The following is a 17,744-nucleotide window of genomic DNA, read 5'->3' as shown; positions in this document are numbered from 1 at the left end:
AGTGAACTTTGTAAAGCACTATGAGACACTCACTGTTGTGATATTGGGCTATACAAATAAAATTGAATTGAACTGAATTGAATTAATGATAAATAAATATTTACACTATGGACACAAAATGTACAAGTATGGACAGGAGTATGAAATAAATTGAATGATATGAATGAAAAACAGTGCCAATTTGCAACTATGTAGTAACTATGGACTGTTCCTCAGTGTGTTAACATCAGCCAGTGATGCTGATGTTAAAGAGTCTGATGGCTGATGGGAGAAATGACCTGCGTTAGCGTTCCTTCTTGAAGGGTGGGTGCCTCAGCCTGCTGCTGAAGGAGCTGCTGAGGGCCCCCACAGTCTCGTGCAGGGGGTGAGAGGGGTTGTCCATGATGGACTTGAGTTTTGTTAGTGTCCTCCTCTCACACACTTCCTCCATGGAGTCCAGGGAGCAGTCCAGGACAGAAGCGGCCCTCCTGACCAGCCTGTTCAGTCTCAGTCTGTTGTGTGCATGTGCATATGTGTGCTTGGTGCTAATCATTTCATTTTAGGGCCAAGCTTCTGGTGAGAACTATGAAATAATTAGGCCTCCAGGGAATGAATGAAAAACAATGAAATGTCCTCACAAGTATAGTAAAAAAAAAAAAAATGCGAGCATGTGTGTTGAGATTGGTCATTTTAGCCAATTACTCAGACTTAGTTTTAGTGTTAAAGTAAGAGCTGTGAATAGGCTGAGGATGGAATAAGGGCTGAGGTTACTCACATTATGCTCGATGGTTATGCTTGACCTCCGTGCAATGAATGCAAAGCAATACAATGTCCTCACATGGCATATAAAATAAATGTCCCTCCTGGCCCCGCCCCCCCCGGGTCTGGCATCCAATAGGAAGCCAGGATTGTAATTTGATGGGAGGTTGTCAACAACTGGTCGGGGAGGAAGGAAAGTGTCATCTGCTCGCTCCTTAGTTTACCGATCAAGTCAGAGTAAGATTTGTTTACATATTTTCAGCGTAAGGTTTGATTAGACAGTTCTGCCGTGTTCACGTTTCGGTCTACAACACAGCTATGGGCGGTAAAGTTATAGAAATCAGCTAACGTTAGCAAACTGAATGTCTTTCAGTCAGTTACAATTGTCAGAAGTTGGCTAGTTCCAAGCTAGCAACTACGTAGCTAACGTTAATACAGTGAGTGATAGCCCGCATTGGGTTGTGGCCAGCGAGGAAAACATCACGTCGGTCGAGCTGCTGTGAACGTGCACAGGTCCCCTTGTTTTAGCCGGGAGGAGCTGTTTTGAGACATCTAACCATGGATCCGTTTGACAGTAACAGTACAGGTAAGGAGGGGAGACGGTAACGTTTGGCACAGTAACAGCAAGCTAACAGCAGCAGGCCAGCTAATAACTAACGAGACATTAGCAAGCAAGCCCACAGGGAGTGACATTCACCCGAGGACACATGTTGAGACGGGTGGGTTTGACTCCTGGAGACCTGAATGAAAGCTATGTTCATGTTTTCTAACTGACTGGTTTCTTTTTTTCCCCCTTCTTTTCTTATTTCGTGTTTTTTATTTTGTACACTTCAGACTCTCAGAAGCTAGCTAACTTAATCGCAGTGTGAGTCTGTTGACGGTCCTGCAGCGGGATGATAACATTTCACCTCACATATCTGTCTCTTCCCCATAAGCACAAGGCAGAATGATACTGATAATGTTGTTTATTTCTCTAACGCTTTGACTTTATTTGAACTCGACCTAACCTATAACAGCAGCCTGAACACTGGCTGCCTTGAGACTTAATATGCCTCTGTTAGGACTCCAGTTTTATGTCAGAACACAGCAGCACTGTTTGCCCAGCTACAGCCTGTTGGTCTGATAATAGCAGTGTTTTTGTCTTGGTGTGGAGAGCTGATAAGTCATGTTCAGCTCAGCTCAGGCAACCAGCTGCTTTATAACCTCTGCTGTGGCCTCAGGATGTGCAGGGCTTTATTAAAACAAACAAAAAGAGCAGTGCACACACTATAAAAGCTGTGAGGCAAGTTGGGTTTTCCTTCTCGATGGATGTTATTTTATTCAGGTTTGCTCTCAACCTGGAAGAAGCAGTCATAAAATCACAGCAGTTCGACTTCCTGTTTTGTGTGTATGTGTGTGTGTGTGTGTGTGTGCGTTCTTGGTCGTTAAGATGTAGTAAAATTTTTTTGGTTTTGTAAAAGCCCAAAGTCATATTTCACAATCACATTTTGATCAGATAATGGTAAGAAAATATTAGCACATGCTTCCGCCTCATTTGCTTTCAATAGCCAAGCAACCAGTAACAGTATTGTAGTTTCTATGTAGTGCGTCTGTTGTGTTCTCGCCTGAGTTGTATATGTTAACATAGCTGTCAAACTCAGGCACATATGTTAAACCATATTCCTGTGAATCTAAGGTAGTGTTGACCACTGTTTTGAGTAAACAGGAAGAGTGCAGTCAGCAGACAGCATGCCCTACTTCTGTATTTTACGTGCACACTTGACAAAAGTGCAGGAATTGTCGATTGTTTCTTTCTTTTGCTTGGCGGGTTTTTCCATTGTCTTCTAGATGATAGTGCATCACATCCACTGCCTCTCTCATCTGTCATCTTGCTTGTATGAAATAACTTCCAACGTAACACCACAACAACTTTTACAGCTGTTAGATTTAGACATGACAATCATCATCAATCGAGTTTTTTTGGTCTTATTTATATCATATCCTCCACTGCACATTACACATTACCTACTACTTAGCTCTTAGCCTATTAATAGACATTCATACCACAACAGTGTGATCCAGACAGAGACAAGGTGTCAGCCCATACAGTCATATCAGAAACACTGTACAGCACAGACAAGGGGCTAAATTCACCTCGTGCATTTTTGGACTCTTGTCTTCCTTCTTGGGGAGCTAAGGCTCAGCTTTGTTTGGTGCCATTGTATCTGTATGACCACTGCACATTCAGCAGATGTTTGCTGTCTCTCTGTGCTTTCCGCTCCAACCCATCGCCAACAGAAACTGAAAATGCATTGTATTTAGCAGGTAAAAAGCACGAATGGAACGTGACGCAAAACGAAAGACTTGCATTGCAAAGCGTTTTACTACTTTCGTTACTATTGAATTAGGAAGTTGAACATGAGTCTGATTGTTTCAAGAATTACGGCAGGCAGAATGTGGCTGCCATAAGATCACATGGATTTTTGTAAGACAAGACATAACCCTTGTTATGATGCAGAATACGAATGCAGGCTTTTGTAAACTGCAGTAGCATGTGCCCTAGCCAAATGATGAATATTCATTGTATATCATTTTTCCTAATTTTGAGGGCACTGCAGTCAAATGAATAAACTGGAAAAAACCCAGCGATTTCTGTATTAACATATTTTATAACACCAGTAGTAACAAAAGTATCCATCTCACCAGCCTGATTAACCCATTCTGTGTAGGTCAAAGCACCAGGAAATACTGTAGGGGGTTTACTAACAGGAAACTGAAGAAACCCAGACAGTGTTTTGTTAAACGAGGCTTCGTGTTCCCTGTTAACAACAAGCCTTTGTGTTGAATAATGGCTCATCCCTACTCTCATGTGGAAACTCTGAAACTCCCAAAACAGACAAGACAGTACTAACATGTTAACATACAGTATTGTGTTTGTGTCAGTGTATATAACCTTCTTGATTCTGTTCTCACTCTCTCTCTCTCTCTTTCTCTCTCATTTCCTCTTTTGTCAACCATCTGTCTGATTTGTCTTCCTCTGCGTGTCGTAGACCAAGCAAACCTGCCGAGGAACATGATTGAGAACAGCATGTTTGAAGAAGAGCCTGATGTTGTGGATTTGGCCAGAGACTCCACTGCATTTCCGGTACGCTCATGCCATCTTATGCCATGCATGCAACGCTCGCCATCATTTCAAGGACCAGCCTGGCTCAGTAATTTGCATATATCAGAGTGCATATTTGCTCCTCTCTCACAAGTGCTTTCATCTTTGAATCTGATAAAGTGAACAGATCTGGACAATATCATTAAAGATCCTTTAATTAGAGAACAGCCGACACATGTTGGTAGCCAATGATTCTTATCTGCAGGCTTTCAGTTCAGTACATCTTTCACTGGCCAGTACATTTTTTCAGATCTGTCAGCTGCAGCTGTCTATAGTCAACACTGTGAGAATAACTTCTAACAAACACTTTATTATAGCGTGATGGCAGTGGTGTATCTGCAGTGTGTTAATAGTGTCCATGACCCTCTTCAGAACTACAGTGACACATTTCAAACATTCAGCTTCTGTGAATACATACATACTGTATCATACATCCTCTTAACCCTTTAAGGTCCGCACCAAGAGAAAAGTGATGGAAAAATTTCTTCTTCATATATTTTATTTCCTTGGGGCACTAATTACAAAAATCTATGTTTTTTTATGAACAGACCCCACATTTTTTGAAATATTGGCCTCTACCAAACGGTTGAGATGCCGTAAGTAAAACATGTTTTCAATAAGATATAGTGAGTCAAAATGTGCTCTACCATATGGTTGAGCAGAAGGTTAAAGGGTTAAACAAGGCGTTCATTTCACACTTCCCACACCTTCTAGGTCTGACACCCAACAAACCTTCACCTAAATTTCATATTGCATCCCTCACGTTGAAGATATTTATTTCTGCATCAGTTGCAAAAACTAATTACAAAAAAACACCCATAACACCCTCTAATCATTATGGTTTACCTGCCATCTGTGGCATGATGACCGCCCCTTCGCTGTCCTGATTATTTTCCATTATTCCTGTCTCTGCTCTCACTCTCCTCACCGCCTCCCCATATGACATCTTACCCTGTGTTAATTAATTTACCTGCGAAGGCAATCCATTTATTAACATTATATTGGAAACATAGCCTAACTGGAGAATAACAGAATGTACTGTACATGCTTTCCCCAGACGTTTCCTGCTCTTGACCCAGATGAGGTGGTGTACGAGCCTCGTAGCTCTCGGTTGCTTGTGCGCGGCCTGGGAGAGAATGACATGGACGAGGATGAGGAGGACTACGAGTCTTCAGCCCGTCTGCTGGGCATGTCCTTCATGAACCGTAGCTCTGCTCACAGATCCAACTCTTCCCCGTACACCAGACAGGCTCCACCCAGGTGTGCACTGAAAGGGTCAAAATTTGGGACACTGTGCAATATGTCGGCACGAAAAAACCTTTTATAGAGTGATATGCTTTGTGGCATTTTTATCTCAAGTAATCACGTTTTATCATATGTAGTAGTTTCTGTGATTAGAGTCACATACAAATGTTGAATTCAGAGGAATGTGTTGCAACACTTTAAACTAAGGTTCTAAAACCTCCATATGAAATGAAAGCTGAAGAACTATATTATGTTTCGAAACACATTTTGCGATAGTTAAGCTTTACTGAGCTCCAAATTAAGATGGAAATTCTATTTCTACGATAACCTCTTTTTTGACAAAGATTTTCATAGAATTGTATAACAACCCGCAGTGCCGTTGATGAACAGCCCACACAAAGATTTGTAGAGAATCATTTCCTGAAACTGCTGCTGTAATGAAAGTCCTGTCGAAAACATTGTGGTTTCAGGTGCAGAGTAAAGAAGCAAGCAAGATGCAAGAAATTGTTTGAGTGGGTGGGCACAATTGTCATTGGTTACTGGTCAGATAATGTCCATAAAGCCCTAAGAGTTAGTGCATCGTAATGTAATATGACAAATCCTTTTAAGCACTCAACCAGTCACATAATCCAATATAAATGCGTGAAGACCAAAACATCTGTAACAAAGATACTGTTCAGATTTTCCAGAGAAAATAATTGTTTAATATAATTGTGCAGCTGTGAAAAGCTCTGTTCGAATATCAAGCCTGTAGCATTTGCCAGATGTTGTGATCCTTGTGATCAAGGCAAGGGAGTGACTGATTGTTGGCTGCAGAGATTTTGTTTGTATGACCATTCTGAAAAGAGCCTTTCTTTCTTTCTTTAGCCTTTCTTCACAGTGGCTGTCGGAATAACGGATATTAAAACTTGTGAAAAGAGTGATGACAGTTTACCCAATTGACTGTTTATACTACATGCTACAGAAACTATAGTCAAGCTTCAGTTAAGAAAATTGCCCATACGTATACTTCTGCTGACCAACAGACCCCCGCAGCACCACACATCTACACGTCTATACATCTAAAGCTTTTTTAGAAGCACTCTATGTTTCTCTTTTCACACTGTATTTGTGAACTAGTCAAAGTAAGTAATGTTCTCTTTTTGGTTTCAGATCGTGTTCGCGACCCTCAGCCCGCACCATGGTGGTTTGTGTGTTATTCTTGGTGATTGTGGCTTCTATGACCATGGTACTGTACTTCCTACCTGGATGCACCTTTACCAAGGTAAGATAAATATTCACTAGCTCTGTTTAGGTAGGTTTTGTGACTGCGTGTAGTTAAACATGACCCCTTCAACACATCATGTCAAAATCTTTATCCATACCCATTTCCCTGGCTGTCCTTGACCCTCCATCCTTCTGCAGACGGGTTGTCGGAAGCCGAACCAGACTGCTCCCATCGAGCCAGTCTACCCCGTGTCCACAAATGGGGAACTGTTTCCATGGGCGCAGCTCCGACTGCCTCAGTCCATACGTCCTGTCGGCTATGACCTCACCTTGAACCCCGACCTTGAAAATATGACCTTCACCGGCAGGGCTGTTATCAACATGTCTGTGCGTCATGACACCAACCGCATTGTCCTGCACAGTGCCAATTTCAACATCACCAAAGCTTCCTTCAAGGTGGGATTGGAAGGGGTGTGTGTGCTGATGACTGTGTATAATGACAGAGTTTAGATGACTTAGTTTTCGTTCTGTGATGTTAAAAGCCTGCTTGAGTAGATGTACAGAACTGCATACAAAGACTTCATTTGTGCCTGATAAAGTAGTTGATTCAAACTTTTTACATCTTATCATGAGGTGGTCTGCCAGTGGTTGAGTAATACTTTCTCTCTTTCAGCTGGGTGATGAGAAGGCCCGTGATGTGACTGTACTGGAGTACAAGCCCAGACAGCAGATAGCTGTTAAGTTCTCTGAGGACCTGAAAGCAGGCCAGTTCTGTGTTTTGACCCTGGAGTACTCTGCCAACCTCTCGCACACCTATGATGGTTTCTACAACAGCTCATACAGTGATAAAAATGGGAAAAAAAGGTATGGGTATGCTGCACCACAGCTGAAAGTTGTGCCGCAGAGGAAGGATTTTATAAAAAGCCTGTCTGAAGAGGAAAGTGTGTTTTTACAGCTAATGTTGTGACGTTTGGCTCAATTCATGACCACAAACATCATGCCCATTTCCCGCTTGTCTGCAGGGTCCTCGCTGCTACCCAGTTTGAGCCACTGTCAGCTAGGAAGGCCTTTCCTTGTTTTGATGAGCCATTTTTCAAAGCCACCTTCCTGATCAGAATCAGCAGAAAACCAAACTACATGACTCTTTCCAACATGCCTAAGGTACTGTAACAAGGTTAACTCTGAGTTATTTTTGCAGTACGGTAACACGTGTCGAAACACCCCACATACTGTTCTAAATTTATCAATATGTGTGTTTGGTTGACGTCGTCTTTCCACTTGAGCTTTTACAGAGAGTTTGATATAAGGGCTGGCTGTGTTTGACAGCTAAATCTGAGATTTAAAACTAAAACACTGAACCCAATTTTGAATTTGGTTTCAATAGTGTATGAACATAACAAAAATGCAAATGGACATGAAATAATTATGGAATCATTTTCATTTAGTAAGCTAGAAACAGATTAAGGCGTACTAACAGGCTCATTGGGATGCCAGTGGTTACTAGCCTTACGCTGGCAGTATGTACTGAAATAAGATAATATTTGACATGCTCACTGGTAAAATGGCAGGTGCATGCCCCATGCCCCATCCTCTGCTCCCCAACACAATGGCAACTGCAGCTGCCCAAAATTGTCGTGTGTGTCGCCTAAATAGACACAATTTACGGTATAACATTATGTCATGTCATGTTGGTGTAGGTGAAATTAAACAAACCGTGTATTGTTTATTCACAAGCATTTAACAGCAGTTTGTGAAGATGCCAAATTGGATTTATTTTGGAGTATACTATCAACATTAGCTGGTAGTAATCTTGTCCTTGTGCTGTGTGTTGCAGGCTAAAACTACATCACTCCCCAATGGCCTCATGCAAGATGAGTTTGAAAAGACTGGTGTCAACATGAGCACCTACCTGGTGGCCTTCATCGTAGCAGACTTCTCCTCAACCAGCAAAAATGTCTCAGAAACTGTGGTAGGTCTGACCCAAATATGATTCCCCCTTGCTTTTAGTGAAAGCTGTACATGCATATTTTCTAATTTTACTAGTCCGTACGGTTGTGTTATTGCTGATAAACTGTCTTAATGTGTTTGTGTCTGTGTGTTTAGGTGTCTGTGTACTCTGTGCCAGAGAAGAAGGAACACACTGACTACGCTCTGGACACAGCCTCCAAACTGCTGGAGTTCTACAATAACTTTTTTGAAATTAACTACCCCCTCAAAAAACTAGGTGAGTACACACAGGCGCTTGCATGTTATTTCATCCTCCTCCAGTTCTTTCCTTTTCTCCTCTCTTCACACACCCTATCGTGTTTTGTCTCTCCTCTATCAGACTTGGTAGCCATCCCGGATTTCCTGGCAGGAGCCATGGAGAACTGGGGACTCATCACTTTCAGAGAGACCACCCTGCTTGTTGGCAAACAGTCCTCGTCTCTAGAAAAACAAGTAGTTGCCTCCGTCATAGCACATGAGCTCGCCCATCAGGTAGCTGTATGTGCCGGTGTGTTTGTGAATGGAACAGAAGGTGAATGTGCCACAATCGGGTCCTAATCTGTCTCTGATGTTGTGTCGCAGTGGTTCGGAAACCTGGTAACCATGAGATGGTGGAATGACCTGTGGCTGAATGAAGGCTTTGCCACTTACATGCAATACATGTCACTGCAGACAGTGTTTCCTGAGCTGGACATTGTAAGTTCACACGTCTGGCTCATAAATGAATCCTCACATATTTTGGTGCAGATAAAGTTCTGTGCTTAACTGTATGCCTCAGCAATAAGTCTGGTTTGTTTGCAGGGTAATTTGTTCCTTGCAGTGCGGTTCAGAGCCTTGGACAAAGATGCACTTAACTCCTCCCACGCTGTGTCGACGGAGGTTAATACGCCGGAACAGGTGGAAGAGATGTTTGACTCTGTCTCCTATGAAAAGGTACACTTTTCATATAGGACATATAACTAGATAAATAGATGCAGTCTTCATTGATTCACAGATTGTTCCAGAAACGTCTCTACTGGACTTCACGCTCTGACTTATGGAACTGTAGCTGGTGCTCTGTTTTGGGTTTGAGCACAGATGCTTTGTGTCTTTCAGGGTGCATCCATTCTCCTGATGCTGAATGCCTCTCTGCTAGAGGAACAACAGTTCAGAAAGGGTATCATTCAATACCTAAAACAGTTCAGTGGATTAAACACGGGCACTGACGACCTCTGGAACAGCCTCACACAGGTGTGTGTGTGTTTTGTTTTTGGGCGCTATGGATAGCACACATCACACACTTTGAATAATAGTTAATGATTTATTAATCCGCTAACAGCCTTCATGTTTTTGCCTACTCCCCTTTGAAGGGAAGTCAGAGCACAGGATACTGTAGATACAGACAGTAGATTGGATAATTACTGTCTAAAGGGCTTGAATCCAGTGCCCTCAGTTTAACGACAGTCTGCCAACTCATCACTTGGCCTCGTGCCCTTGATGCTTTACTTGCACCTGCTTAGTCTTGCATAGGTCATCTGGAAGTTTGCCACAATGCTACTATCCCAAAAAGTCTGTTAGTGTTTAAAGGTTAATTAAACAGCAAAATAAGAAAAGGGGATTTTGTGGACATTAAAGGCTGATGATGATATTAATAAGTGATCTGTCTTTATATATGCCCTTGTATAGCTGTGAAGTTTCAGATCATTTAGAGATTAGAGAGATTAGATTCAGAGAAAACAAAGAAAACGGCATTTGACTGCACAGACTCTGAATTTCTCTTCCCGTTCTCAGGTTGAGGTCTCGACGCAGCACCAGAACGTGTCAGAGATGATGAGCTCCTGGACATCACAGAAAGGCTTTCCATTGGTCACTGTAAGTCGGAAGGGAGATGAGGTGACCCTCACACAGGAGCATTTCCTGCTCACGTCTGAGAATGCCACGCATACTTCCAGGTGGGTTATATTAACACACACGCACACAGACCATAGGAACACACCACAACCCTAACTGTGTTTTGCACTCTCTGTAGCTTGTGGAATATCCCAGTGACGTATGTTAACGACAGCTGTAGTTTGGCCCCTGAGTGCAGACAGGTGTTCACTCTGAAGACTAAGTCAGGTACAACAACCTGCATCATCAACTCAAGAGTCTCAGATAATGCGTCAAATGGTGAATATGTCATTTGCATGAGTGTGCATGTGCTTGTGTGTGTTTTCAGGGACTTTTAAGCTGCCAGAAAGTGTAAAGTGGCTGAAGCTGAACTACAGAAACACAGGCTTCTACATTGTCGACTACGGGGACGAGGGCTGGGCTGCTCTCTTAGACGCTTTGTCCCACAACGTCAGTGTTCTTACACACGAGGACCGTGCTTCGCTCATATACAACGTCTTTGCTCTCTCCAGGTATAATGGACAACATAAATAGTTGTTTTCTGAATTGTACTCGGTGAGGGGAGGAACTGAAATAAAGGAGTATGTTTTCCGAATCCTGTAGCAGACTTTTTAAAAGCTTTCTTTCTCCCCCTGTCTTTACTCTGCCTCATTGTCTCGTGTTGTCAACAGACTGGGACGTGTGTCCTTCCATCAAATCCTCAACCTGTTGAACTACATATTCAATGAAACTGAGACTTCTCCTGTGACAGAGGCCTTGTTACAGCTCAACAATATAAACCAACTACTCGACAAAAGACAGGAGCATGGTCTTGTGGCCCGCATGAAGGTACACACACACACACACACACTTACAGTTTCTTTTCCCATTACTGATCACTGACACGAGTCGTACGTCAATTTGCTTAAATCATCAAAACCACTTGAATTTGCACTTTATGGTATATGTATTGCGTTATTTTAAGAAGTTAACATGTTGTGGAGTTTAACTTACAGGTTATTGTTCCATTGGGACATCTAGGATACAAGTTTGTATCCAAAGTGTGTGAAAAATGCATGCCAGTCAGTTGGTGTTAAAGTGATTTTGTGGTCTGAATGTAACAAGGGTTTCTGTGTAATAATGCATCCACTGATTCTTTTCTTTGCATATGACAGACTTATATTCTGCATCATTTTGGTTCTCTGATGGACAAACAAACGTGGGAAGAGGAGAAGAGTGTGTCAAAACAGGAGCTGCGCTCAGTCCTGCTGGAGACGGCCTGTAGTCTGAATAAAGAGAACTGCAGTCAGCAAGCCAAAGCCCTCTTCAAACAGTATGTCGAATCCAATGGGACCATGCGGTACGTATCGTAGACAAGAAACATTTTATTAATAGAGTTGCTTTTCTGGGTCACAGCGACAGCAGGGTGAGGATGGGGGAATGCAACTTTATTGAACTGAACATTTGAGTTGGAGGGAGTGCTGAACTGAAATTTGGAGCATGTATAACCTAAAACAAGTTTGTGTCTTTTTATTTTTTTGCAGGATCCCAGGTGATCTGCAGCAAGTTGTGTTCACTGTGGCTGCTCAGTCTGCTGAAGATTGGTCGACTTTGCTCAGCATGTACGGCCACGCCACGTATGATTCAGAGAAGAGGAAAATGCTACGGGGCCTCGCATCCACTCAGGACACACGGCATATAGTATGGTAAGTACATGTGTTTGCTTATGACCAGGATCAAGCTTTACTGTCTTTCCTTCCCTGCTGCTGATTTTCTAAGCCTTAATCCAACAAGTCACATTTTATTAGGGATGCTGAAAGAAAGAAGAATCCAATGCAGTCATCAAAGGAAAAAAAAGACTTAATTTAAAGTTGCCTTGAAATGACCATGGAACAGAACAGTAATGTTGTAAACATTCAAAGCATTACAGTACAAGTCCACAAAATCCTATCAACCCACCCTGAGAGCAATTTCTTAATAAATTAGACTTGACAATAACCAAACATGGACTCAATTCGAGCCAGAAGCTGTATGCAGTAAAACACTCAAAATGTGACTTTATGTAAAAAAAGAAAAAAATGTCAAACAAATTACACTATAATAGAGAAATTCACAGCAATATTTGACATTTGTATAAATGTTTCATTTACTTTAGTGCCATCCTCATTATGATATTACTTTATTGTACATATAAAATGTGTCAATGACCCTGTTAATTTTATTTAGATTATTTTATTTTATTTACTCTCCTGCTGTATGGACATGATGATGATGAAGTAGGTATAGTGGCAGTGTTGCTTATGCAGTGAACAGTGATTGAACATAACCCTTATCACGGTGTATCCAGGCTTCTAAAGGCAGGTCTGAAGGGGGACCTAATACAGACGCAGGAGTTGCCTTTGGTCATCAGCACTGTGTGCAAAGGCTTCGCCGGCTACTTGTTTGCCTGGGATTTTATACAAGAGAACTGGGATCGCCTCATAGAGAAGTAAGTGGTCCCTCTCAGCTTCATACAAGTTTTAACTTGTAGTTTTTGAGATTTGCACATTTTAAGATTATCTCTCCTAAAAATAAGAAGATGAAACTACATCAGTGTTTTTGTCTGCTGTGCTGTAGGTTCCCAGTGGGCTCCTTTGCCATCCAGTCAATCATAAAGTCTGTCACCTCCCAGTTCTCCACACAGGCACAACTTAATCAGGTATGCTTTTGTAATCGAGTACATTTGTGTTGCAGCGTATTTAAGGGCGTATTGTGCTCTTGTTTGAGGGAAGATATTAACTGTTTACAGGACGCTTTTAGTGTGTTTTGTCAAGTCTCATTTGCTCACCTGACCGTGTGTGTTGTTGTGTGTCGTCCAGGTGCAGGGTTTCTTCTCCAGTCTGAAGGAGCGTGGCTCTCAGATGAGGAGCGTGCAGGAAGCTTTGGAAACCATCAAGCTGAACAAGCGCTGGGTGGACAACAATCTCTCTGCACTCCAAAAATGGCTCTAATAGAGGCGCTCCATCCAGCTTCTGCCCCACTAAAAGGCAGCCGGGGCGCATCTATCGAGACAAACAGCAGGGTTTGCACTATTGTAGGACTGTGTCTCTTAACTCCCTTTATCCGGGCAGAGTACTAATCAAATCCAGCGGTAGTGCTCTGCCTGTTCTGAGATGGGTCCTGTGAGTTGATTTTGCTAACTCAGGGTGGCTCCGATTTGTGTGTCTGACCGGGAGTTGTCAGATGCAAACACACACTCCTCACAATTAATGCTGTCGACCAAACCTCTCCTCTGAAGCTTTCATCTAAACCTCATGCCTGAGCAGACAATCATGCTTCACCCACACTCCTTTTCGCCCAGCCTGCTCTCAGGCTCTTAACTGTGTGAGCTGTTTAATGGCCACTTCAAAAAGAGCCGGTATGAAGAATGTCAACGTTGCTCTCTATGTATGTATTTCCACTCCTGGACCTTCTCTCAACTATCGGATGTATGTAGATGCAGCTGTCAGGGATTCGTCAGTGATGACAAGTTGAAATTACCAGTACTTGAGGGATTGAAATACTCTGAGAGTTAAACTAACCTTGTATCACTGCGTTATGAAAATCTGTGTAGAAACAATAGCCTGCCTGCCATTCTGAACTCTAGTTACTCATGCGATCTGAAGCATTTGCCATATTGGACGTGGTTTGGCTAGAAGATTGGTTGGTTGATTGATAGCTTGAAATACCAAACTTGTTTTAGCATCATTTGAATGTACTGAAACCCCCCCCCACTGTGCACAGTAGATGGTTTACTGCGCTACAGTGCAGGTTAAAATCAACAACCAATGTGTCTTAGGTGAGAGCAGACAGTGCACACTGGAGCCAGATGTTAAGTTCTTTCTTTCCCTCTCTACCAGTCATGGACCCAGTTTAGCTCTGATCATCAAGCTTTATTTTGATTTCTTTTTGCCTGTAGTGCAGCCACTGTACAGACTCATTCTTTAACTCCACGTGCTTGTAAACTTGTAATTATAATGTAAATATGCTCAACCCTACAAGCGTTTTCCCCTGCAATTTTGGCTGTATTGTTTTAAATTTCTTGACTTTTAACAATTGAAGATTTGCTTTGTGTCATGTATATAGAGTGTAAAGAGAAAATGATGTATTGATCGGGATTCACGGTCAAATACTTTTACTGTATTTCTTGATTTGACCACCCTAGGAAGGTGGAGATGAATGTTTGTGTTTTTAAGGGCTAATGTGCGTCCTGAAGTTACAAAGTGTATAGAAGAACGTCTGTATTGGGCATGACTAATTGTCCAATAAGCTGTTGCTCATCAGCCAAATAAGAATACAGAGGGTTTAAAGTTACTCCAAGGTTACTGGCCGTATTGCTCCCGAGAGTAGCCATAGCTATTTATTGAGAGAATGTCTGTCTGAATATATTTCTCCAACTTATATTTTAAGGTTTTATTTAAATGCAGTTGTACACTCAGCTTTATCAAAAATGGTACTGCTTACTTCTCCACTCCATCACTGTCATGATATCCAAGATAAAGAATACCAATGTGTGTCACAAAGGCAACACACAAGATCTGGGTTCAGTTCCCGGCAGTGCCACCTCATACTTGTTCTTGTGTTCCAGAGAACATAATTGGCCCCGCGCACAGACGGGGAAACCGTAAAAAAAAAAAAGGTCTTGTGTTTGTTGCTTGTTAGTGACTCCTAGTGGCTGTGAGGAGGAGTGGGCTCGAGGATTGAAACGCAGGCATTTTAGTGAATCTCCAGGCCTGTAGGTGAAAAAACACACCAAGAGACATCATGTGTATCGAGGGCACGGTTGTCTACACCCTCCCCAGGTTAACAGTGGAGGTCACCACTATAAAGGATCACAGTGCAGAGTCGTGCACTTCAAATTGTGGAGAAAAGATAGAGTATTAATGAGTGCGTCAGACAGGATCTTACTGCAGGATACCAACAGTATTGTCATTGACTTATTCCATCCAGTCCATCATAGTTTAACAGAGAGTGTGATGATGTGTTAAATGGGCATTTGCCTCCAAATACACCTCTTATACTTTCATGTGGCTAATTGGTGGGCTAATTGCAGATCATGCCATTTTATTTTGAAAAACTTTCATCAGTCTACAGCACATTTTCACATTCAGATTAATTAATCAGCTTTGTTGAGGCTTCAGGTCTTTGATTTTCCATTGTTAGAAAAGATCTGGTTCATGTCAAGTCATTTGCAATAAGCTTTCAGAGACAGAAGTGTTGCTGATACAAAGGTACAAAGTTCAGACAACGATTAATCAGTGATGTGGCCGAAGTGGAGTACCATGTGCAGTAAACCCAATCAGATTGTCTTTGTTTTTGCACTGGGATGACATGCTGCAGCTGCTTTTGGAACTGTGTTGCTCTTTCATGTGAACAAAATACAAATAAAAAAGTTGTTTTCTGAAGATGTTGGATTTTCTTCTGCAGCAGATCAACACAAAATTACCAGTTATGTTCAAGTTTATTTTGTCTGTAAGCTTTACAAATTATTTTGAAATGGTTTACTGAAATAACACTAACTAAATTTCACTGATTGATTTGAAACTGTACATATTTTTGGTTTGTATCCATCCATGCTGAATTGAACTGAAGGGAGCTCATTTGGTATTCAGAACACACTCTATGCAAGGTCCCACAGAGGAAGTACACTTAACCATGAGGTCAAAAACAAAGAACAAAGTCATAAAAGAGAATATACAACAACTTTACTAAAGACGGTATGTCCACATAGTGCTGCTCAGACTGTCCTTAAACAGTCAGTGTGGCTGATCAGGTAAGAACAGGAAGAAGTAGGTCACAAAGAAACACTTAGGAGAGAAAGAGCAGCCTGAAGTTTGTAAAAAGATTTGAGAAAAGGTGAGTTAGACACTAAATTCTTGCCTTTGTTAACAGTCGTTTATAAAACAATCTCTGTTCTGGTGATTTTGATTATATCACAATCTTCCTCCGTTTCCATTTTTCTGAGCACTTGTTCATGGTGTCAAAATGACATTCAGAGTTCCTTCTTGATATTGAGAAACAACGAAAAAAGCTCTTTATGACACGACACTAAGATGATGAAGCTTCTCGCTGCTGTGCTTGGCGCTTGCAATGATTAAGGGAGTTCTTTACATAAAGCTGCTCAAGACAGCCTATAAAACCTTAAGCTGGGTCACTGGCTCACCGCCAAATCACCTCGAAAGTAAAACAGAAACCTTGAATTAAAGGCTTAAACGCAAAATCCAAAATCTGAGGAATGATTAGATAGCTAAAGATTAAAGTCCGCAGACATGCAGCTCAGGTTAAATTGGTGACTTTAAATTGCCTGTAGATGTGAATGTGAGTGTGAATGGTTGTCCGTCTCAATGTGTTGGCCCTCTGATTGACTGGCGACCAGTCCAGTGTCCAGTGTCCCAGTGATTGTTGCTGTTAAAATTCTTTTGTCAAAGCTGCAAACCCTCTAAATCAACTCCTGGGACGATACTCTGTGGACAAAGTGTAGATGGTTAATGTGATATACAGAGAAATGTTTATTACCTGATGATGCTTCTCAGTTGTACCAGCAGAGGTCTTTCTAGCTCTCCTGGAAACTTGCATCCTGGTTCTCATTCATGTTTTTGAACTTGGTTATGCCAGGTTGTTTGGATGTATTGTACTACTTTGTTGATGTAGATGTAAATTGCTTTAAATTATCCACTTAAACACTTAAGGTACTGTGGGGAATGATCATTTGAAAACACTTGAAGACAAAACCATAACTATATGTCAAGTCAATGAAAGAAAATAAATAGTTCTAAAAGGGATTTTTCATGTTAAACAATGGCAGGTATTTGTCTATTTTAATCCAGTTCACTGTGGCACACTGTTCTTTCTATGTGCCTGTATTTTGTGTGTGTTAGAGAAAATCTGTTTTGCGCCTTGAAGACTTGTTTTGGCAGAATGCCACACAGCTGGAAGACATCACAGCGCCAGTATTTTCACCCTCATACTTTCTTTCTTGGCCAATTAACTGAAGTGCACAAGGTATAAAGACAACCGGGGGCTTAGAGTTGGGGAAAAAGAAGTAATCCAAACTCAGTGTATTTAATGAATAAGCTATATGAGACCTGACAGACACCACAAGTCCCAATAGTTACTTAAAATTCAATAATGGCCTTTATTGTGTCCTCATTGTGTCTGAGGTGCAGTGTTTAAGTAGAGTACAGAGCCTTGATGAGACAGTTCACATACTTTGTATGAAGGTACAAACAGCTCACCTTTGATTGCTAAGATATATTGTGACCGAAGGCATCTTTTAGAGCGGCTGTGGCTCAGAGGTAGAGTGGGTTGTCCCTCAATCAGAAGGTCGGTGGTTTGATCCCCGGCTTCTATGGGTCAAGCATGTCGAAGTGTCCTTGGGCAAGACACTGAACCCCAACTTGCTCCTGAAGCATAGCTTCAGTGTGTGAATGTGTGTGAAAGAATAGTCTCCTCCAACTTAGATTCCTCCTGTTTGAATGAATGATGTGTGAATGGGTGAATGAGGATGTGATGTAAAAGTGCTTTGAGTAGTTGAAATGCCTAGAAAGGCGCTGTATATGCA

The 17,744-nt window shown here is 41.8% G+C and overlaps 1 protein-coding gene across 4 annotated transcripts; it reads left to right on the top strand.

The window, feature by feature from the left end:
- The first annotated feature begins 946 nt into the window (after window positions 1-946).
- Window positions 947-15,588, top strand: lnpep (leucyl/cystinyl aminopeptidase). Of its 4 annotated transcripts, none has more exons than XM_070833218.1 (22): window positions 947-1,324; window positions 3,768-3,862; window positions 4,938-5,140; window positions 6,278-6,389; window positions 6,530-6,787; window positions 7,005-7,195; window positions 7,354-7,492; window positions 8,166-8,300; window positions 8,435-8,555; window positions 8,658-8,809; window positions 8,900-9,013; window positions 9,119-9,250; window positions 9,413-9,547; window positions 10,094-10,248; window positions 10,326-10,414; window positions 10,515-10,698; window positions 10,858-11,014; window positions 11,341-11,525; window positions 11,710-11,871; window positions 12,513-12,653; window positions 12,782-12,863; window positions 13,024-15,588. In XM_070833218.1, exons 1-22 carry the CDS (start codon window positions 1,297-1,299, stop codon window positions 13,153-13,155), a joined length of 3,102 nt encoding a protein of 1,033 aa, XP_070689319.1. In that variant the 5' UTR covers window positions 947-1,296; the 3' UTR covers window positions 13,156-15,588. The 4 variants fall into 4 exon arrangements, with proteins under 4 accessions (XP_070689319.1, XP_070689318.1, XP_070689317.1 ...); XM_070833217.1 differs by having other exon boundaries at window positions 10,088-10,248; XM_070833216.1 differs by having other exon boundaries at window positions 8,435-8,809.
- Window positions 15,589-17,744: the final 2,156 nt, after the last annotated feature.

The sequence above is a fragment of the Pempheris klunzingeri genome, chromosome 7 (genome assembly GCF_042242105.1).
Source record: "Pempheris klunzingeri isolate RE-2024b chromosome 7, fPemKlu1.hap1, whole genome shotgun sequence".
Taxonomy (NCBI): Eukaryota; Metazoa; Chordata; class Actinopteri; order Acropomatiformes; family Pempheridae; genus Pempheris; species Pempheris klunzingeri.
The sequence above is the reverse complement of the archived record's forward strand: the minus strand, read 5'-3'. Positions and strand labels throughout refer to the sequence as shown.

What these genes read in the sequence shown, in the direction of transcription:
- lnpep (XM_070833214.1), top strand. Translation starts at nt 1,297, where the DNA reads ATGGATCCGTTTGACAGTAACAGTACAG. An exon ending in ACTCTGTCTCCTATGAAAAG is followed by an intron (nt 9,251 to 9,412) that starts GTACACTTTTCA and finishes TGTGTCTTTCAG; the next exon opens with GGTGCATCCATTCTCCTGAT. An exon ending in AATGCCACGCATACTTCCAG is followed by an intron (nt 10,249 to 10,325) that starts GTGGGTTATATT and finishes CACTCTCTGTAG; the next exon opens with CTTGTGGAATATCCCAGTGA.